At 31.8% G+C, this 23,309-nt stretch overlaps 3 protein-coding genes, 2 long non-coding RNA genes and 1 other non-coding gene across 6 annotated transcripts; 3 read left to right on the forward strand and 3 right to left on the reverse strand.

The window, feature by feature from the left end:
* Positions 1–1,211: 1,211 nt before the first annotated feature.
* LOC115227936 (tigger transposable element-derived protein 6-like) lies at positions 1,212–1,601 on the forward strand. The gene has a single exon (XM_029798635.1). It carries the CDS (start codon positions 1,212–1,214, stop codon positions 1,599–1,601), a length of 390 nt encoding a protein of 129 aa, XP_029654495.1.
* A 2,064-nt stretch (positions 1,602–3,665) lies between these two features.
* LOC115227939 lies at positions 3,666–3,984 on the forward strand. Its single transcript, XR_003883174.1, has 3 exons — positions 3,666–3,764; positions 3,795–3,897; positions 3,928–3,984. It is a non-coding gene; the product is annotated as an uncharacterized LOC115227939 (long non-coding RNA).
* A 2,991-nt stretch (positions 3,985–6,975) lies between these two features.
* On the reverse strand, positions 6,976–9,461 carry LOC118761110 (uncharacterized protein DDB_G0287625-like). The gene is made up of 2 exons (XM_036498782.1): positions 9,297–9,461; positions 6,976–9,265 (listed from the first exon to the last, which is right to left on the reverse strand). The coding sequence occupies exon 2, from the start codon at positions 9,202–9,204 to the stop codon at positions 6,976–6,978; it is 2,229 nt and encodes a 742-aa protein (XP_036354675.1). The 5' UTR covers positions 9,205–9,265; positions 9,297–9,461.
* Positions 9,462–9,753: 292 nt separating this feature from the next.
* Positions 9,754–10,282, reverse strand: LOC115227944. Its single transcript, XR_003883176.1, has 3 exons — positions 10,213–10,282; positions 9,906–10,004; positions 9,754–9,872 (listed from the first exon to the last, which is right to left on the reverse strand). It is a non-coding gene; the product is annotated as an uncharacterized LOC115227944 (long non-coding RNA).
* Positions 10,283–15,093: 4,811 nt separating this feature from the next.
* On the reverse strand, positions 15,094–15,165 carry Trnat-ugu. The gene has a single exon. It is a non-coding gene; the product is annotated as a tRNA-Thr (tRNA).
* A 6,321-nt stretch (positions 15,166–21,486) lies between these two features.
* Positions 21,487–22,982, forward strand: LOC115227937 (diphthine methyl ester synthase-like; the record flags this gene model as incomplete). The annotated part of the gene is made up of 3 exons (XM_029798637.1): positions 21,487–21,724; positions 21,934–22,050; positions 22,870–22,982. Coding segments are annotated over exons 1-3 (468 nt in total), but the record flags the coding sequence as incomplete, so codon positions are not given.
* Positions 22,983–23,309: the final 327 nt, after the last annotated feature.

Consider the following 23,309-nt stretch of genomic DNA (forward strand, 5'->3'; position numbering starts at 1 on the left):
CGAATTTTTAAACAATACTGACGTTTTCAAGCCCGAACTGAAAGCTTACAGCCATCAAAGTTGTTTAAACTTGTCTAAATCGAAAAATATGTGGAAACATCCAAGTCAGCAAATAGTTAATACTTATTTAATCTTATTTTTTAGATAAATAGACCTCGATATCACCCAAGTTCGGCTCTCAGTGATTCAAGGACTTTTGGGAATGAACTTTCTAGAATCGAGAATATGTGTAGTAATAGAACTCAGATGGTTGTTATTTAATAGTTCGATAATAAAACAGGGCAATGAGATGTCCTTCGATCGCTCTCATATTCAACCTGATGATATTCTAGAGGAACATATCTCAAAAATATGGGATAAAACATCTATTAAAAAAGCTTCAATTCCTCTGAATATAAAGTCCGGATCTTGTTTTGCTCAAAGACTTAATGAAACTGTATTAATCGTAGTATATTTACTTATTAATAGGTAAGGTCAATTAATTTTAGCACTGAAAAATTTCCATACTTGTTAGCTGCTCTCAGGGCTCTCTTGTGGTTGGGTATCAATTTTCCAATGAAAAATTTCCCTTTCGGACTATAGTTAATGAACCTACAATTGATTTGAGAGCTTTTAAGAAAATTGTGGGAAGGAAAGGATCTTTTCGGTAAAAGTTTGCAGCTATAATTATTTTTAGATATTTTTTTAAAACAGCTTGTTTTGATTTTGACTCTTCTGTTGCATTTGTAGAACTTTTTAATGATTCAGATGAAATTCCCCTTTGGGAAGGAAAAGTATTTTCAAAGATTTTCCCGAGCTGTTCTGATTGGTCTCACTTGTCAAAATGAAAAAATATATATATTATTGTACGGGTGTCGATCCTAATCTGAATTGGCATAATATCATTTTTTAATTTTGTGTTTTTAATGAATAATATATTACAGTCAACCCTCTCTATAGTGAACCCTCTCTATAGTGAACAGGCCATATTAATGCAATCTACAATAACAAATATTAGTAATTCTCATTAATATATTTATTATAAAATGAATACCACGTTTAAAAATGTATAATATCATTTATTTAAATATTTTTGTGTTCACTATTAAAGAATAGTGAACGTCAAATTTTTGTGAACATACAAATATTAAATTTAATATTTTTACATATATAAAAAACGATCATTTAGATTTACAATCAATGAATATCTTTTGAAGTCCATGTCTCTAAAAATGGCGAAAGTTTGTAATATTCAAGGATTTCAAGCATCAAATGGATGGCTTGAGAAATTTAAAAATCGATATTGCATTGCTTCCCGTGCTTTATGTGGGGAAAATCAATTTGTTGAAACCTCTGTGATTGAAAATTTTACAGAAAGCCTCAATAGAAAATTAGAACAATATTGTTCAAAAAATTTTTTTAATTTGGACGAAACTGGATTGTTTTTTAAACTTTTGTCGAACAGAACATTAGCTGTTGACTCGGACAAAAATCTGTCTAATAAACCGATAAAAGAAAGAGTAACTGTTATGTTTTGCGTTAGTATGATGGGAGAAAAACTTGACCCATTTGTTATTGGAAAAGCCAAAAATCCACGCTGCTTTAAAGAAGAAGAAATTTAATTAATAATTTACAAGTGGAATACAAATCAAATAAAAAAGCATGGATGACATATGGCTAGTGTATATGAAGCTAGTGAATATGCGAAGGCGCTGAATTATGGTTTCTTGAGATGATTATGAACAAAGAGGAAAAGTATACGAAATACAAAAAATTTTAAGAAATTATCAAACTAATCATTCTCAAAAAATCACCGATTACATGATTAAAATCTCTAAATAATCTTTGTAATTATACTTCAATATTGTTTATTGTTATTTTGATTCCTTTTGTTCACTATAGACAATAGTGAACATGATGTTTTGACGTGGACATTTTGTTCATTATAGAGAGGGTTGACTGTACCAGATTGATTCGTTAAAATAAGTTTCAAAATTCCTGATGCTGTTATTTGCGATCTATGAACTAAAAACAAAATTGGCACCTCAATTGCAAGGATTTGTTGTATAAAATTTGTGTTTTAACTTACTTTATGTTTTGAAGTTCAGTTTTATATTTTATTTCCTTAAATAAAGCAAATGTTTTATCAGAAAAAAGACAAGGAAAAAAGACAAGACTTTTTCAAAAATTACTTTTAATAAATTTTATCACCAAGGAAACATATTGATTATAAAGTTAGAAGGTCATTTGGTTTTCTTAAGTTTTGATGTTTAATTACATTTGATAGTATCTAAATAAATACATGGATAAATATTCATTTTCAAAAATTCTCGGAGATGGAACGTATGGAATTGTATATACGGGGATTGTTAAATCAACTGGAGACAAGGTTGCAATTAAAAAGTATTTCTTAATCAAAATGATATTTTTATTTCAATAAAGAATGAGAAAAAATTATTATTCATGGGAGGAGTGCTTAGAATTAAGAGAAGTCAAAGTAAAATATATTTAACAAATTTATGATAGGCTCTAAGAAAACTAAATCATCCGAATATTGTAAAATTAAAGGAACTTGTTAGAGAAAATAATATTCTTTATTTTATTTTTGAACATTTGAATGGGAATTTATACGAACTTATGAAATCTAAGTTTTACTTTAATGTTCAAGTTGTAAATAGGCCCAGAGGATTTTCGGATAGCGATGTTAAAACAATTTCTTATCAAATGCTGAATGCCGTAAATTACCTTCACCGACAAGGTGCAACTTTTAGTAAAATATCAATTTATAGGGTTTTTTCACAGAGATATAAAACCTGAAAATTTTTTATACTCAAGCATCAATTGCATAAAATTAGCTGACTTTGGTTTGGCTAGGGAACTACGTTCTCGTCCACCATTTTCAGATTATGTTTCTACAAGATGGTTATATATAATTCCATTTATCACCCAGGTATAGAGCACCGGAGTTATTATTGAGATCTACAAATTATAGTGCATCTGTAGACATTTGGGCTGTAGCCTGTATAATAGTAGAATTGTATAACCTGCATCCACTTTTCCCTGGATCAAGTGAAATAGATCAATTGTTCAAAATATGTTCAATTCTAGGAACTCCTTCAAAAGTAAAACATTAATTCACATAATAATAGTCCGAATGGAATGATTGTCATCGCTTGGCATCCAAAATGAATTTTAAATGGCCTAATTGTGTAAAAATAAGTTTATTGGGAGTTGTACGCAAAGCACCGCAACCTGCCATCGAGTTGTTAGAATCTATGCTAACTTTCAATCCTGAATCACGACCATCTGCTGCTGTGGTTATTAATTGTTTAAACTAATTCATTGTAGATCCTCAAATCGGAGTATTTTTCTCAAAATGAACTTTCTAACTGTTTTCAAAGCTCAAATAAAGACTATCAACTACCGTTACAGAAATATCAGCTCCCACAAAAGCCGTTGAATTTTCCTCAATTTCAAAAGCATCAAAGTTCTCAAGATGAATTGATTTATCCACAACTAAAAAAACAAAATATTCCATTGAATTATAATCACGACCAAAAGTTTCAGGAAAAATCTAAACTAAATCAGAACGAATTTCAAAAAAATAAAAATTTAGAAATGAATCAAAAAGAAATCAATTTAAAACATGACTCCCCTAAAATATTTGAATTCAAGATAGTTAACAATTAACACCTAAATAATTTAGGACACCAGAATTAGAAAAAATAATGTAAATTTCGATAAAGAGAAAAAAGAGTCCAACATAAATCCATTGTCAAGTCAAGGTAAAATGTTTAGCAACCCAAGAGATTCAGAAGATATAAGATTTTTATTCGATGACTGTATTGGAATTAATAAATGTTATAAACCTACCATTCCACGTAGAGATTTGAACAAAGGAAAATCACTTCCTTTTATGTTTGCCCCTATTAGTTATTTTATTTATAGAAAACCTTTAGAAAACAAATCAAAATATTTTGATAGAAAATTGAGTCGCCCATTTTCATGTATTTCACACAAATAGTTTTTTAGTATCCGAAATGAATAGTCCTTCATATATTCCTTCCATCTTTGACCGTTTGCCGAAAAAAGACCTTTGTATATTATCATTTACATAATTTAAGATTTAAATAAGAGAAATATTACCGAACGGCGAAATCGCCTCGACCCCCTTGATAGTAAATTTGATAACCGATAATTTATTTAAGTTTTTGTATTATACAACAAATTGTTGAATTATAAAATATATTAAAATAAAATATATTCATTTAAGTCAATTAGGTTTTTAGCTGATTTTAGTAAAAATATAGATGCGTAAAAAATTATGAAAACTGTTTTGATGATTTTTAAATTCTAAATTTTACTTGAATATTTTACTTTATTTACGTTTAGTTTTTGACAATTTGAATCAATATTTTCACAATCCAACGTTTTCCTATTAAAAAAATTAATCAACAGTAAAACGTTCGATTATTTTGGTGAACATTGTTAAAAATCATCTTTTTTGAAAATGGATTAGAAAATTTCTTTGCATTCCCAAAATCAGCGTCGCTTCTATTTTTAAGAAAATTAATTTTACAATACATTCTTAGACATTTCCTAGACGATATTTCATATTTTTTATTTATATCATTTTGATCATCTGAGCTTGCTTCTTCAAATGAAAATTGTTTCTGTAAGATTGGTTTGAATAAGTCACGGGAATTGGAGTAGCTTTGTACTTTATTTTTTGAAATATCAATTAAAGATAAGAAATCAACGTCAGGTACGTAAGTTGAAAAATAATTTTGTAACGTCCTTTTCCAAAAATTATATTCTATGAATAATCTATTGTCTTAATTTACCAGCTCCGCCAAAATCTGGATTGTAATTTTTTGAAATATTTTGGGCTTTTGCGGATTGATAAATTGCTTCTCTGACAATAAAATCTATATTTTTGACTCTCGATATTGCCGTTTCTTGTCTAAAATTAGTTATAGAGTAAAACGATTAAACTTATAATAAGCTGTGTTAACTTTTTGTTGAGTAATTTCAGCAGATCTGCGTGCTGTTTCGACCGAAGACTTCAATTTCTTATTAAATTTGCAGAATATTTTTTGAAGCAATATTTTTGGTTTTAATTTTGAAGATATCAAACAATTCTTTTTATAGACTCCTTTTTCAAGTGTACCATCACTAAAATATGTCGTTCCAAATCCATGTTTTAAATTGTTCAGCCATTCTCCTTCATAGCATAATCCGTCAGATCTAACAGAGATCCCAAAACCACTTCTTTCGTCGTTTACCCACTGACCTGTATATGTTTCAACAATATCCTTTTCACTGTTTGAATCAAAGTTTTTATTTAACAAATCAAATAACGTCGCTTCAGTTTTAATTTTTCTAGAGTATTTTTTATTTTTTTGTTTCGAAAACAAGGATGATAATTTCTCACTGAAGTATTTAAATATTGTTGATTTGGTCTTAGATTTACTCGAAATAGATTCTCTATTAATGTTTTGAGCGTTTACTAAGCCGTTGACAAGTCTTTGTTTGATTCCATATCCGTGTCTAATGCCTCGACTCCATTCCCCAGCATAGAATCCTAATTAATGAGCCGATTAAAATGATAATTATTATTTTGTGACTATAGATTTTATATAAATACCTCCTTTTGCATATGATTCGACTCCATGACCATCATACAAACCGTTAAGCCACGATCCCTCATATTTACTATTTGTTTCCAAATTAATTGAGACTCCGTGAATTCCCTTTAATCCAAAATTCCAGTCTCCTTTATATATAAATTTATCCGTTTTTTCCATCCCAGCAAAATGTCTGCTTCCATTGAGCCACAAACCAATGTAGAAGCTTCCATCCGGCCAAACATAAACACCACATACTTCATAACCATCTTCCCATGCACCCGAATATTCTCCTTGGTTCTCAGGACCTGTACATATTCCAAATCCTTGTGCTTTCCCGTCTTTCCATTCCCCACAATAATATCCATTATCCTGAAATACATATCTTCCTCCCTTTGACATTAAAAAACTTTGTATATTCATACTTTATTTGCGTTATATATAATGAAATTTATTTATGATCAATATTATTGGCAGTTTGTCGATATCCTTTTATAGGCTACTAGCTCGGCAGCTCGCTTCGCTCACCGCGTCCTGCGGAGAGGGTTTCATCAAACAACTATACAACAACAAGAGCCTTTTCTGGATTGACTTGGCAATGTTACCATTACCAGGTTTCTCCATTAGGCCGGAAACGCACTTTATTTTTTTAAAAGACAGAGTTAACTAATCGAGGGAATCCAACTGTGCGAGTCCGAAGAAGAACAACTATAAGTTGATGTAAATATATTAAATGACCTGGTTTGATGTAACTCTATTCTAACACCTGTTAAAGGGATGTTTGTTGTCAGTCCTTCCTTGGCATATATGAATAAATTTTCTCTTCTACCTACCCTTGAGCATCCAACGCACAGCTGTCCATGAGAAAAGCACTCGCTCTCTAAAAATAAGCCAACTACCTTTAACAACTGTTCCCTGGGCCTTGTTTATTGTCATTGCAAAACTTATTTTCAACAGAAATTGCAGCCTTTAAAATTTTATCTTTAACGGAAACAGATAAATAACAGACACATCAGATAACTAGCACATTCAGTTCAATTTGTTGTGGCGATAAGTTGTCGAAATAAAAGTGGATGACACAACAATCAAAAGTGATACTGTTTTGGAAAACTATAAGCAAAATATCTTTGTGTATAAAAAAACAAAGAATACGATCACGCTCGTCTAGATTAGAATAAGTTCGCAAAATATTTTACCACATGTAAGATATAGCCCCTACTGCTGGGACCTCTAAATCTGTAATTCAATTTAGACTAAAGACAAATATTATAGCTCTAAAAGAAGCATATACAAATAAAAAAGAAACCATTAAGAAAAAAATCATTAGAAAGAGATTAGTCTCCTTATTACACTAAACGAAGTAACAAATTTATGAAATAACAATTTTCCCGGCAGTACAGAAATCTTCACTGTCGCCAATCATGACTCTACATCTTTGACACGCTGGATCAATGTTTATTTTCAAATATTTTAAAGTATCTTGATTCGTGAATATCCAATCATGAAGATTTTTAATGTCATAAGTTGGGATGATAGTGACTTCTACGTCTTTAGCATCTTCCCCCCAATCACGTCGAGCGGACAGTAGATTATCAAGAACTGGCACTTCATCTCCATTTGCAGAAGAAAATATATAATATCGTGCTCTTATGACATAGAAAAATCTTTTAGATATCAAATTTTCTCCTTTTGAGTTTCGGAGAGGAATAAAAACAACTGTTAAATAATAATAAATTCCGTCTTTTTTATATTCATTTCTAAGAGATTTTTTTGAAATCAAATTTTTATTATTTGGAGGATCCGAAATGCTATTATATTTTGGATTTTTGTTAATGGGACTTACAAATGAGAGACCACCTTTTTCTTCATTGTTATTAAGTTTTTTTTCAATTACTATAGAATCTGAGTTTATTACGTCTTCGGGTTTGTTTTTGTTTAAATTTGGATTTTCTGTGATAATCGTAGGCAAATAACATTTTTCATCAGATGAAATTTTTTCTTGTTTCAAATTTGTAGATTTTTCAAAATAATCTTTCATCTTACTAACAAAATTGTTGGATGTATTTTGTGGAAGTGTTTCTTGACTACTATTTTCAGAAATTACAGTTTCAATTTCAGATGACTTTTCAGGTTTTGATTGATCATTATTAAGATTTTGATCTAGTTCGGATTTATTATTTATATGCTTTATATTTTCAATATATTCATCAGTGGTACCGAAATTTTTAGTTTTTTGGGGTTCGATTAAATCATGCTTAATATTTTCAATAAAATTATTGTCACTGTCCTGTAATGTCGGTATTTGTATTTCTTCGTGATCTTTATTTACATCAATTTTATTTTGATTAGTGGAATCGACATCTGAGGGAATTAACGTCTCGAGCTCAGGATTTGATTTGTTTTCACTATTTATACAGGTTACTGCCGCATCAGACAAATCATTTCCATTTAAAGAATTTGTCTCACCTCTAAATTGTCCTCCTGTGTTTATTTCACATGTAACTGCACCATTTGAATCTAAGACCTCGGCTTTATCTAAAAATATCATTCCATAAATACTTTCATCTAATGATTTTTTTGAAAGTTCTTTAGTGGTTAATCCATTGACATTTTCTTGTAGTTTTTTCTTCGTGTTTTTACAATTGTTATTGCAATTTGTAACTATCTTCTTATGTGAATTTTGATCCAATAATTCATTTTTATTTAATAATCTAATTCTTGTGGTTCCTAAATCTTTGACCGCAGTTGTTGGAACAGATTTTTTGGACCAGGTAGGCCTCTTTACATTTGAAATATTGCTGGGATTTATTTTTGCTGAATTATCGTTTTTCTGAATAGTTTTTCCAGCAATTGTAGGTCTAGAAATACTTAATTTAGGCTTTTCTCTGGTCTGTTTAGTATTTGACAAGTTCGGTTTGGACAGAGTAGTAGTTTGTTTTCTCGATGCATCAACTTTCTGAGATCTTGAAACATCAGTCAGAGTGATTGTAGTCGAGAAAATGATATTTTGATGTTTTATAGAGCTAAGATAGGAGATAATATCACTTTCAGATAAATTTGTAGCAATAAGTATAGAAACCATTTTCAATTCCGTTTTAAATGGGACCCATCGTAATAAAATTGACCGTTTAGTATTTTCTTTAGCTGATTTAAGATTTTTAGAGATATCGCCCACTTTGGCGCTCGAAGTACGAATTATTGGTTTAATCACATTATTGCGGTCATTATTTTTCCCCAAACTATGAAGATACAGATTTCCAACACCGATTCGTTTATAGAGAACAGATGGTGCATTAAGTTCATTAATATATTCCATTGGAATTTGTAGATTTTGAATAATATCCAAAAATTTATGCTTTTCTAAATCAATATTAATTCCCATAAAATTTTCAGAATTTGGATATAATATTTCAGGTGGGGAATCCAGAAAAATGTGGCCTATTTTGGGTTTTGAAATATTCTGAATAGTTTTAGCAAAGAGAACGGCAGCTCGGCTGTTTTTCTCTTCAAAAGGAGTTAAAATAATGTTATCAAGGGTCAAAAAATGTTTGACGAAATTCCAGGAAGACAGGTTTTTATCGAATCCACAATTTAACATAGTCGTAAAACCAGGAACAGAAAATAAAAAACTTTGTGAACTTCCACAAGGAGGGAGATATCTACAATAATTAAATAAAAATATTTTTATACAATGTTGGGAATTCGACTCCCAAATTGCCTACATTCTTATTAGAAGTTAGCACATATTGTTCGTTTATTTTTTTTAAAAAAGAAATAATATCAACAACACAGTTTGTAAAGTTTTCACAGATATAATAATTATCAGATTCAGATAAATTCACTTTGCTAGGTAGAACTTTTAACTAAATATTAATTTATATTTATATAACATTTATTCTAGAAGATTTGTACTCAATTGCAGACTGTGACCACTTTGGATTACAAGTCGTTATTAGAAGATCTATGGGAATATAGTTATCATCGTTCTCGAGTCGTATTTCGGAATATTTAATGATATTATGCAGAGTATTAATGTTAAAAATATCATCTTGTACTACAAAAGAATCAGTGTTTTCAAAGTAATCACCAACCAATACTAAATATATAGTTCTAATTGATTGATAAAAAAACTTAAAAACTTTTTAGAGTAGCCAACAAGCGACGCTATAACAGTTTTCTGTATAGTTTGAATGCTGCCATTGAAAATGCAATATGTTGCGGCTTGAAGAGAAATGTTGGTTCTAGTAATTTCACAATATGGCGACACTAAATATATTTTTTTTTCTTAATTTAATTTACTTGAATCATTTTCACTGATATTTTTTACGATATCAAAAATATTTTCAAGTTCGTTATAAAAATTAAAATTCTCTACTTTATTCGAAAGAATGGTCAGACCTATATTAGATATTAGTTAAAGACGTTTTGAAAACATCAAATAAAGAATAGCTAATTAAAAATTAATATATTGTATGATCAATGAGTAATTGATGTCTAGTATAAATATAATCAATTGCATTTTTTAGATTTTTAATGACATTCTTTATCACAAAGCAATATAATTTCTATATAAATATGTATATGATTCACACAAAAATAATTATACTTGTTAAGAGTGAGCGTCTTATATGTTCAATTGAGTGAGAAATTCCGACTACAAATAAAAATACAGTTTCAGCCATTGCTAAACTAATTATCGCCAAATGAATATAATATATCTATAATCAAATATACGTGGTTTGCGGCAAATTTGATAAAATGAAATTTATTGGAATGATTAAATTAATTTCATAATAACGAATTTTTTAATAGACTCGCATCTGCATCTGAAACCTTCTATTGAAGATTTCTTATTCGTAAATGACTAAATTGAATAATCTATTCAATTCTAAACTCTCTTAACTATTTATTTTCCATGATCTAATTTGATAAATTAAAAAAACAACCTAAAAATTATAGATCCATATATAATTGCATAGTACTTCAAATTAGTTGATCATATCAATCCTATTGGCGATATGATTAGAGATTTAATAATTTATCAACTTTTTCTCAATAGTTAATGAATTCTTCATTATTACTGGACTTCTTACTTAATCTAATCGTCGCTATTATTAAATAAATTGGCTTTCGCCGAAATTTTAATATTTGAAAAAATTAAGAGATTTAATTAATTTTATAACATAAACACCGTCTTGTTTAAATATAATTAAGTATAAATATAATCACATAATTAGTTCTGTAAAATCTAATTTTACCTCTACAAAATTTTTTTTCCAGATTGGAAAATTTATCAGCGTATCTATTGAATAACTATTTTCAGTTAAAAATTTGTTTTTTATACTATTCTCAAACATTTGGACAGTCAGAATTTCGAAAACAGCTGGTACATATTTTCATCAATAAAAAATCAATATTTTCTACAAACAAATATTTATAAAGATGCAACAAAGTATACGTCAAAAATTCACGTATGCTTGATTTTAAGATTTTAAAGAATAATCTTATTAATAAAAAAAATTTAATTGCCTGACCGAGTACCGAGCCTTCGGAATGAACAAATAGAGACACTCTACACACTTTTTTCCATTTTCCTTCTTTTTTGGCCCTCATATTTACGAAATCCCAATCTTATTGATAGAATATATTAAGTTTGATTAAATTAATATTATGTTCCTCCACTTAATTGGCGAAACTGAAAGATTTTATGAAGGCCGTTAGACTTGATTTCAATTACAACAAATCGGTGACTAAAACCCTTGTGTGTGATGATCTAGTCAAAGCCTTGAAGAAAAAGAAGAATATAACTCTCATGGTGTAGTCGAGAGTCGGTGTGTGAGAACTCGAAGGTAGGCATTAAGGTGGATACTCTAATACGCATCTTGATTGTTGTCCAGCACAAAAAACCCGACATTGTGGTTCACTATAAGGTCACCGGTAAAGGTTGATTGAACTACACCTTCTTAGAGGTCTACAGAGTTAGAGAAGAGGGAAAAGGGAAAGAGGTGTGTGTAGTGCTATCCCTTGTTTACTCATAATGCTCAGTACTTAGTTAGGCAAGTAAATAGTTTATTAGTTTCTTTGTATTAATATTATGAATCTGGAATAAACTTAATAAGGTTTGTTATTGAGGAATCATTTATAGCTCCCTCCAAAAATTCTTCTAAACTTATCAGCCCATTTTTATCTTTGTCTAGCTTTTCGAAAATATAATTTGCATGATCAGATGGAGTTCTGTCACTATTTTGTGAGTTATCTAGTAATTCATATACGGACTAAAAATTAGAAAAACACAAATACTTAAAAATATTTTCTACTTCAATTTTGTTTATTGAACCATCTTTATCAAGATCATATAGACTGAAAACCCAGCGTAACTTTTGTTCAGGATCTTCGGATCCCGAATAATATAATGCTAAAACAAACTCTGTGAAGTCAATTGTCCCATCATTGTTTTTATCAATAACTTTAAAAACATAATTTGCAAATTTTGTTGGATTTCCATTAGGAAAAACATCTTTATACATGGCAGTGAAAGATTCGATTGTTAATTTATTATTGGGACAGCTAAAAATAAAAACTTCGTAAAAATCTTTAATTTCTTTTTCTGAAAACGAAGTTAGATCGCATAATTCATTTAAAACTTTTAAATTCAATTTTGATTTCTTGTTACCCATTATCAATCTTAGTGATTAATAGAATGGTTAAATATTAATTGCAATTAAGATTTAATTCATAAAATACAAGTTAATCTAATCATTATTTATTCTATTTTTTACGTCTATGATTATCGATTCATTTATATTCATTAATATAAATAAAAAAGTTAAAATTAAATCAACTAATATTTGAAGATCGAACAAAATAATTAAATCCTAATTATTATTTCTTTTCGTTTTAGGAAAAATACATCGTTGTCCGGCCATGATCAATACCTCTTCTCTTTAGGAAACCAACTTCTTTCGAAATTTAATTGACATACTCGGTTAGTTTCTTGGAGCGATAGGAATATTTGTTGTCTTTACAATTTTATTGTTGTCGATCTTAATCCAATGTCAGTATAATTAAAACTATCATGACGTTCATTAAAAAATCATTTCTAATAACAGCAAGCTATTTTGTTAGAATATCATTCAATTTTGAAAGGTAAGAAAACCTAATTCAATGTTTTCTATTGGATTATTATAATTTTGATGTTCATAGATGAGTAAAAATACTAAATCCTCAGTTTTTAACCTTGAAATTTTTGGTTTTTCCATTTTGATTTAATTTATTTTCACACCGTATTGAACTTACTATTGTGATAATCTTCAGCCTAGTTTTAGCTGATAAAGAATAGGTACATGAAAAAGAGTTTGGTCAAATGCATTTGTTATTGTTTAATTAAATGACCTAGAGCTACACAACCCTAAGTAAATTAATGTAAAAATTTTTTTAAAAATTCACTAAAACTATTTGTGATGCAATAAACCAAAAACATGTCACAAATTACAACAAATATTTAAAAAACCACCAATAATCAAATTAAATTTTGAACCTGATAATTTTTTGATTTCTTATTACAAATTCATATTCATCCAGTATTAATCATTTAATAGTAAAAAATGTACTAACTCTATCTGGATATATCAGAATCATGATGGTGTTTTATAAACATAGAATCCAAAAAAATTTAAACCTAATTAATTTAGAAAATGTGTAATATTGCTGCTATTTGTGCGATTTAAGAAAAATTTTTTAATAGCACTTGAAAAATATCCATGAACCGCTAAAAAGACGGTTAAGAGTGTTAAAAGGTATACGATCTATTAGAGAATGGTGGAAGTAAATTGATCTAGTCATATCTATAGTTGAAATATAACTACATTTCTTGCTACAAAATATTAAAATTTAATCATTAATAATAAAGAATAAATTTTAAAGTATTTAGGCTGGAAAAAATTAACAAAAATTTGGTCTTTCTTCAAAAATATTCTTAAAGTGGGCAAACAAATCATAAAAAATCTGAATATTATCATTGAAACAAACTTTCTGATAATCTCTATTTCCATCAATTCTAAACAGTAAACCCATTTCGTCATAGAGATCTAAAATTGGTGATGTTGAGTTACAAAAAGTCTTAACTCTTAATAATAAGATTTTGTGAATAACCTTTTATCAAAGATCTCTATTTCGAAATCACTCCGATTCCTTTCCAAACAACGTTGATGACAAATCTATTAGTATTTATTCCACATAGTACATCAAATGGACAATCCAAACAAATGACACTTTTCAAAATAACTTGTTGTCCCATTATTCTATTCCACCCATCATAGTTGTCACGATTTCGTGGAAAGCCATCAATTATAAAATTTTTGTGAGATGATTTTTCCATTTTCTTCAATTTGTTATAACAAAAAACGTTTTTTATTAAACTGCAGGTTATTTCCACTGGGAGTAATATAGCGTTTCGGACGTTGTATTTGATAGTTTCGTAAAATTCTGAATTTGGACAATTAAGCTCATCTCGTATCAACGAACCGGCCGAAATGTGTTCACAGTCAAAATGCTAGTTAATTTACACATTTTAGTCGTTACCTTAGCCAATAGATTGCACTGAGTTCCCTTGCCTGAACATAATGGTCCAAGAAAAAATACGATATTTTTTTTGATATCGGACATTTTGAAATTAGAAAATTTATTTATTTACGAATATTTGAAGAAAAAATTAACAATTTTTTATGATTTTAATAATACTAAAAAAATACAGATTTACTCTTTAGGAAATAATAAGTCTGAGATATCCCCCCATCTGCTGATCAAGACTACTTCGAAACTTCCCTGTCGTGCTGGCAAAGAAATTATCGGATTAAGAAACATCTGTCTTTATGATTTTGTTATTTCTGAATCCCCGATGTGACCTTTGCTCTTATGGCAAATTCGTAAGACCTTGAAGTTCTTACTACACGCATAACAAAAGTGGAGTTTAATGTCGCCTTCTTTCTTTTGATAAATTTTTTTATCCCAAATCTTATTTTTCTTTACCGCCCACTCCCTGCTATCAGTCTGAAAACTGTTATCGGCTTTTGAAATGATTGTGTCCTGCTTGTTGACAATGATTTTAAACATTTCTATTTATTTAGAAAACGTTTAATAGGAGAACTTCCCAATCCAGAACGATACATCAGTTTTCACAGCTGTGTTGACCTCTCCGTACTTTGTTATTTTTAATCTATGGCAGCTTCTTGAATCTCATAACTTTGTTTCCTTCCCTTGCTCTGACAGTCTTAGTTGGCTAGATTTTTGCGGGATGCCAAAGTTTGGTCTTCGTCCACGAATTCAAAGTGTTCAGAGAAAATAAAAATCGGTTCGGTTTGAAAAATGAGGCCACATAGTTGTGTTTGTTGCGGGACTATTGACGCAAACTGTCTCCATTTTTCACATACAAACAAAGTGGTGGAAACAGATGCCAGTTTGTACCAATTGATGTAATCATGGAAAATTTAGCCCCCAGAGGGAATCGAACCCCCGACCCTTGGTTTACAAGACCAATGCTCTACCTCTGAGCTATAAGGGCATTTTTTGTATTGTAGTACTTTAAAAAAATTTTCAAATTGAATATTCTTTAATTGTACAAACAGATTACAAAATATGAAAATGTACAAAATAAAAGGAAAACTAGCAATTAAATAAATAATTATTATTATAAGATTGATTTTTGAAATTTAAAAATCGCTGTATAATAAAACTTCTGTATTTGAGAGTGTATTTAAGTTAGAAATGCTAAAAATCAAGAAATACAGTGCATTATCTCACTTTCATATATTTGCCCCGATCGCAGTGGAGACGTCGCAAGTCCTGGGTCCCAGAACTAAAAAATTTTTTATTAAACTGGGGGATTTGGCAAGCAGGAGAAATGATCATCGGGAATGGACATGGCTTTTCCAACGCATATCAATAGCCATCTTGCGTGGGAATTGCCATTCCATCTTATCCTCTGCTGCTAATTAAATACTAAATAATTAAATAGAATAAAATGATATTAAGAAAAAAAAATTTCAAGTTAACTTTCCCACATTAGACTCCAATTATGGGTTTAATCTCTGTTTGCAAAGAATACTTTATTAAATTAACATGGATTCTAATTACCAAAAATATATACCTAGTTGTCGGATTCTAATTACCATGTAACTGCAGAAAAACCCAATGAAAAATTCCAGGCGGATCTTATGGATGTTAGAAGATATAAAGAGTTTGACGATGGATGTAATTGGATACTGACAATTATTGACATCTACAGCAAATTTGTTGTCTGCAAATCTTTAAAAAATAAAACTGCTTCTGGTAAGACTTGAAATTTAATTGAAGAAGTGGTGAATAAATTCCAAAAATTGTTTTATCAAATTGGATATTGTCAGATCTTGCAAACGGACAACGGGTTGGAATTCAAAAACCAACTTATGGCTCAACTATGCGAGGAATAAATTTGAAATAAATTAGGGTGTAATTGAGCGCTTTAACTAGATATTGACACGTGTGTATGGCAAACTGATGGATGAAGAAGGAACTAAAATTGGAAACAATACGGCGGACATATTACGAACAAATTCGACCTCTCTAAAAATCAAATTATACAACATGCTACTGAAACTGGTCTTATTGTACAATTTCTCTACATAAAAAAATACGTAAAAATTGGAAACAATTTTAGACAAAGTAACTTTTTCCTGTAATACGACACACCACTCGGCGATCAATGAGACCCCCTTCACAAGTTTAGGGGTATTTCTGGAATTAACACTGTGATTCATGAAATACCAGGTTATAATCTTATTTAATAATTTAGATGAAAATAACGAGGCATCGTTTGTCGAAGATGAACTTAATGGTAAATTTACGATGTATTTATTTTTAGAAACGAATAATAAAAAATTTAGGACGAATCCGTCATTGAAGCTACACAGATTTGAATCCTTATATGAAGAAAATGAAAAGTAAAAAAATATAATGTCTAAATACAGATTAATGGTTATTTGTCTTCCTAACAAACATTTAGATCGAATACGAAATAGTTATATGAATAGAGATAAAAAATGTTAAGTTTTTTGATTTTTAGCAATTATCTTTAGTCAGTAATTAGTGTCAAACTATGTACAGTCTGAACAGCAAAAAGGAATATTCTTAAAACTTCATTTTAAATCACTCTAATGAATTCATTAATGTAATTACGTTATTATAAATTTCGTTTTTTAAATTACTAATCTTTTAGAAATTACATTAATTTGTAATTTTGAAATTTGAACAACAAAAAGTAATATTTTTTGATTTTAAAATTTCTGTTGATGTTGTTTCTGTTGATTCCTGTTGTGTACATGATAAATAAATAATAACTTTATAGAATGAAACTGACTTCAAATAAAATAGCACAAATATTTCATTAAAAAATGCCGGTTTCAAGCAAAACATATGAACTATTCATCTTTCTGCACGTTAGCCAATCAACAATTTCGAAACACAAAAAAATGTCTTTAAGCAATACAAAGGTACCCAGAAAAAGGCAGTGGTGGTCATAATATTTATTCTGAAGAAATTTCAAACATGATTTCTTATTGAAATTGAAAACTCCAATTGTCACTCAGGAAAATTTCTATTAAATTGAAAAATGAGAGAAACTTATCAATTAGTCATATGACAATTAAAAGAATGTTGAACAAGAAAAAAATATGCCCACAAACCAATAAAAAAACATTGCTAACACCACGAATAATTAAATTACGTTATGAAGCAGCATGCAAATGGATTCAATATGATGAAAAGAAACTTAAGAGCATTTTTTTCAGATGAATGTAAATTCAACCTTTTCTACACCAATGGAAAGCCTTTTGTTTGGCGAAAACGCAATAAAAAGTTAGAACCCCAAATATATACCTACTGTAAAACATGGTGGTGGCAGTTTGATGGTTTGGGCTTGTTTCTCATATTATGGCGTCGGCAAAATAGTTTTATTGACGGTATAATGGACAAATACAAATATATTGATATTTTATCAAGAAATTTGTTTTCTTATGCGGAAAAAAATGCAGCTTGATGAATTTGTGTTCCAACAGGATAACGATCCTAAACACACAGCAAAGCTACTAAACAATTTTTGAATGAAAAAAAATGTTGAATTGTTGCAATGGCCCCCAATCTCCTGATTGTAACCCAATCGAAAACTTATGGGGAATAATTAAAGAGAAAATAGCAGAAGAGCGCCACAGAATTTAAAAGATCTAAAGGCCGAAATTTTAAACGTTTGGAATGAACTTGATGAAGAAATATGCAAAAAATTGTCGTTAAGTTTTAGAAAAAGAACATTGGACCTTTGTCGTGCCAAGGGAAAATATATTAACTATTAATTCAATGGTTTTTATTGTTGGGTTTTGAAAATACTTTTTGCTGTTACAAAATTTCAAATAATTGACTAAAATTATGTATTTTCAAAGATTTTAAATTATATAAAAACGTAATTACATAATAATTAATGTCATTAGAGTGATTTTTATTTAAAATGAATATTATTAATTTAATGTCATCCAAATTGTCACCGATACAGTTATTATTTAAATTACAGGGGGGGACATTACTCCCCAAGTATACTACTCAGAGGACTGACACACACATGGGGGACATTACTCCCCAAGATACTACTCAGGGACTGACATCACATGGGGGACATTACTCCCCAAGTATACTACTCAGAGGACTGACTCACATGGGGGACATTACTCCCCAAAGTATACTACTCAGAGGACTGACATCACATGGGGACATACTCCCCAAGTATAACTACTCAGAGGACTGACATCACATGGGGGACATTACTCCCCAAGTATACTACTCAGAGGACTGACATCACATGGGGGACATTACTCCCCAAGTATACTACTCAGAGGACTGACATCACATGGGGGACATTACTCCTCAAGTATACTACTCAGAGGACTGACATTACTGGGGGGACATTACTCCCCACGTGGACTACTCAGAGGACTGACATTACATGGGGGACATTACTCCCCAAGTATACTACTCAGAGGACTGACATTACATGGGGGACATTACTCCCACGTGGACTACTCAGAGGACTGACATTACATGGGGGACATTACTCCCCAAGTATACTACTCAGAGGACTGACATTACATGGGGGACATTACTCCACGTGGACTACTCAGAGGACTGACATTACATGGGACATTACTCCCCAAGTATACTACTCAGAGGACTGACATTACATGGGGGACATTACTCCCCACGTGACTACTCAGAGGATGACATCAGATGGGGGACATTACTCCACGTGGACTACTCAGAGGACTGACATCACATGGGGGACATTACTCCCCAAGTATACTACTCAGAGGACTGACATCACATGGGGGACATTACTCCCCAAGTATACTACTCAGAGGACTGACATCACAGGGGGACATTACTCTCAAGTATACTACTCAGAGGACTGACATCAATGGGGGACATTACTCCCAAGTATACTACTCAGAGGACTGACATCACATGGGGGACATTACTCCCCAAGTATACTACTCAGAGGACTGACATTACATGGGGGACATTACTCCCCAAGTATACTACTCAGAGGACTGACATTACTGGGGGGACATTACTCCCCACGTGGACTACTCAGAGGACTGACATTACATGGGGGACATTACTCCCCAAGTATACTACTCAGAGGACTGACATTACATGGGGGACATTACTCCCACGTGGACTACTCAGAGGACTGACATCAGATGGGGGACATTACTCCCACGTGGACTACTCAGAGGACTGACATCACATGGGGGACATTACTCCCCAAGTATACTACTCAGAGGACTGACATCACATGGGGGACATTACTCCCCAAGTATACTACTCAGAGGACTGACATCACATGGGGGACATTACTCCCCAAGTATACTACTCAGAGGACTGACATCACATGGGGGACATTACTCCCCAAGTATACTACTCAGAGGACTGACATTACAGGGGGGACATTACTCCCCAAGTATACTACTCAGAGGACTGACATTACATGGGGGACATTACTCCCCAAGTGGACTACTCAGAGGACTGACATCACATGGGGGACATTACTCCCCAAGTATACTACTCAGAGGACTGACATTACATGGGGGACATTACTCCCCACGTGGACTACTCAGAGGACTGACATCAGATGGGGGACATTACTCCCCACGTGGACTACTCAGAGGACTGACATTACAGGGGGGACATTACTCCCCAAGTATACTACTCAGAGGACTGACATTACATGGGGGACATTACTCCCCAAGTGGACTACTCAGAGGACTGACATCACATGGGGGACATTACTCCCCAAGTATACTACTCAGAGGACTGACATTACATGGGGGACATTACTCCCCAAGTATACTACTCAGGGACATTCGGCTGTTGGTGTCGACTTCTCTTGCAGCACGTGGACTGGATGTGAGGGATTTATATTTGGTGGTCAATTATGACTGTCCAAACCACTACGAGGATTATGTACATCGGTGTGGGCGAACAGGGAGGGCAGGAAATAAAGGAAATGCCTTCACATTTATTTGTCCTGGCCAGGAAAAGTACGCAATTCACCTGATGGATGCACTCAAGTCATCAGACAGACCAGTTCCTCGACAATTGGAGGCAATGGCTGATTCATATCTCTCCAAACTCAACGAACAGGGCAAATCTCACAATCGGTTTAACGGATTCGGAGGCCACAGCTTTTCATTTAACAAATCCGAGTCAGTGAACTACCTGAATGAACAACGAGCTGCATTTGGCTTTATTTCTGATATGATTGACGACGGGGATGCCGATGAGAATTCGGTCGAGATTGAAAGTAACATTGAACGAATCTTCCACGGAGATTGTGACAAAATGACACTATCATTATTGGGTGCTTCTGCCCGGAAGGAAGCTAATCGGACCAAGCTTGAGAAAGCAAGGTTGTTGGCCTACGAAGAGAGTCAAGCCGCCGATGGAGTTCAATCAAGTGGGGACACAATTCTTGACATGAGGTCACGTGCGGTTGAATTGGCGGAAAAGTTACACGAACGTGTTGGTTATACTCCGTCGCCCACATTGTATGCCGAGGAAGTTGAGAAATATACACGTTATGCCTGTGATCTGGAAATAAATGATTTTCCTCGACAGGCTCGTTGGAAAATTACATCTCGTGAAGTTCTTTCTCAGATTGAAGAGTGTTCGTATGGGGCGACCGTAGGGGTGGGTGGAGTGGTGGTGGAACGTGGGAAGAAACCCCCTTAGGGGAGAGAGAAAACTGCACATTTCGATCGCTGCCACCTCACAGGGGGCGTTGGATAGAGCAAAGAACGAGATTGTTCGAATTATCAAAGAAGAGCTGGTGGAAATTCAGGGTTCTTCAGATATCAGGAGTTTGGAAGATATGTGGTTTAAAACGCTTTTGTTAAATAAATTGTTTCATTTTTTCTTTAATTTTTAATTAGTTATCGTGCTAATGTTGTATCTTGTTGGTCTCGGTCTTGGAAGTTGGAAAAGCATATCGCTGAATGGACTTGAGGTGGTCAAACAGGCGGATTATGTGTATATTGAAATGTATACTTCCTTGATGTTTGATACTTCCGAACTAGTTTAGACATTTCACATTTATATTATTAGGAAAAAGAGTGTAAAGGAAATGTTATACACGCAGATCGAGAAATGGTTGAAGCTCGTGATAGTATTTAATTATAGTTTATTAAATAGATATAATAATCCAACAATCCTTAGAAAATAATGTTGTACTTCTCGTGGGTGGCGACCCTCTGATGTATAATAAAATTATATTCAAAGGGCCACAACTCATATTGCACTTTACATGTCTTATAAGGACACAGAACAAAAGCCACAAATTCGTGTACTTCACAACGCTTCTATAATTTCTGCTGTTTGCACTTCAGGACTATCAGTTTATATTCAAGAGGTTACGATTCAGGCAATAAAATTCGGAGAAACAGTTTCTATAGTTTTCTGGACCGAGAATTGGCAACCTGATAGTTTTTATGATAAAATTTTGTCCAACAAGAGGCGTGGTCTTCACACTTTGTGTCTTTTAGGTTGGATTATGACTGTCTAATGATAGATCTTAGATACAGAGAAAGAACTATGGATAATATAATCAAGTTTTCAAATCATATTATATATATAGTCAGAGACCAATATATGAAACTCCCCGTAATATGACTATTTCAACTGCTGCTTCACAACTTTGCCAAATAACGAAAAGAAGATTGACAAGTTTATTTATTTGGTTTTATTTTTCAAGATGGAATGAATGATATAATTGAATTGAACTCGCCTTGTGTTGGTTTTGCCAGAATTGCTTATAAAGATATGAATTTTAAATATTCAACTCTCGAGGACATTGGTTCGTATGATTTTGGTGAGCCGGTGATTTGTTGTTTGGTGGTTTGTGGTGCTTTAAACGACGGTGAAAACCAAATGTTGGAGCTTATAAAATCTTGTAATTATTATAGTCAATCCAATCATTTTCAATTTTAAGAATAAAAATTTTTATTCAGTTTTTAACAGAATTTTTTAATAATTACGAATTTATAACCAAGTAGTATTTAAAGTTAAGAAAATAAACAAATTTATTCTTGAGTTATTTTTACAATTAGTTATTTTCCTATTATTAATAATAATTTTTTTTTTTTTTTTTAATGTCGTAATACTACTAAGTAAGTCAACAAACTAATAAATTCTCCAGCGAGACGGAGGGAACAGCTGTTGCCACGCATGACAGCCAGCAGGATCCTCTGAATGAGGAAAGTAAATTCCTAGGGTCCTTGGACCGCGAAGAACAAAGATGTCCCAATTTCTTTAGGGAAGTGAGGGTCCCGGAGCCAAATAATTATTTTTGAGTTTTAAAAATAAATAGACTGTCAATAATATTTTGTTTTAGTTGGTTATTTTCATAATAAATCACATGAATCTAAAAGACAAAAACAATAATTCCAGCAAACATGTCCCAATGTAAGAATTAATAAATATTAAAACAAGATTTCCAGTATATTTACCACCATTTTATTATACACTCGAAGACAGCAGTTCTGGCATAGCCGTACCTTATCCCTACCACGGTGGACTTTATTGTTCTCAAATCTACCCAATCAGGGATTCTCAACAGCCTCAAGATATCGTCAATGAACAGAACCTGTCTAATCCTGTCGATGGTTGTGATTTTTTTAACCTATTTTAGAAATAACGCAAAATTTAAGTTCTCTGTCTACAAAAGAGGACTTTTCCGATCCTCCCAAACCTTCAAAAAGAATTAAAACAAAAGCAAAACGTGGCCCTGCTGTCGATTTTGCTGTAATTTATTTGTTTTTTATACTAAAATAGAATATTGAAAACATGCAAGTTTTCCAAGAAAAAAAAGAAATCGTAAAACCCAAAAAACAAGTAATTTAATTCAAATATTTATCCAAAGTCAAAAATTGTTTCTTGTCCAAACATTCTCGACTCGACCGCCCCAAAACATTACCCGGGAAAAAAGGGAGAGCGCGGGAAAATGACCACACTAAAAAAAGTCATAATTCGAGAAAGAAAGACTGAAGAAGGTCAGATTGAATCTCCTCTCACAGATCAAAACATCAAAAAAAATATTCATAGCGACAAATTTAGAGAGTTGTTGATTAG

The sequence above is a fragment of the Octopus sinensis genome, unplaced genomic scaffold (assembly GCF_006345805.1).
Source record: "Octopus sinensis unplaced genomic scaffold, ASM634580v1 Contig08735, whole genome shotgun sequence".
NCBI classification, from domain to species: Eukaryota; Metazoa; Mollusca; class Cephalopoda; order Octopoda; family Octopodidae; genus Octopus; species Octopus sinensis.

What these genes read in the sequence shown, in the direction of transcription:
- LOC118761110 (XM_036498782.1), bottom strand. Translation starts at nt 9,204, where the DNA reads ATGTTAAATTGTGGATTCGATAAAAACCTGTCTTCCTGGAATTTCGTC.
- LOC115227936 (XM_029798635.1), top strand. Translation starts at nt 1,212, where the DNA reads ATGGCGAAAGTTTGTAATATTCAAGGATTTCAAGCATCAAATGGATGG.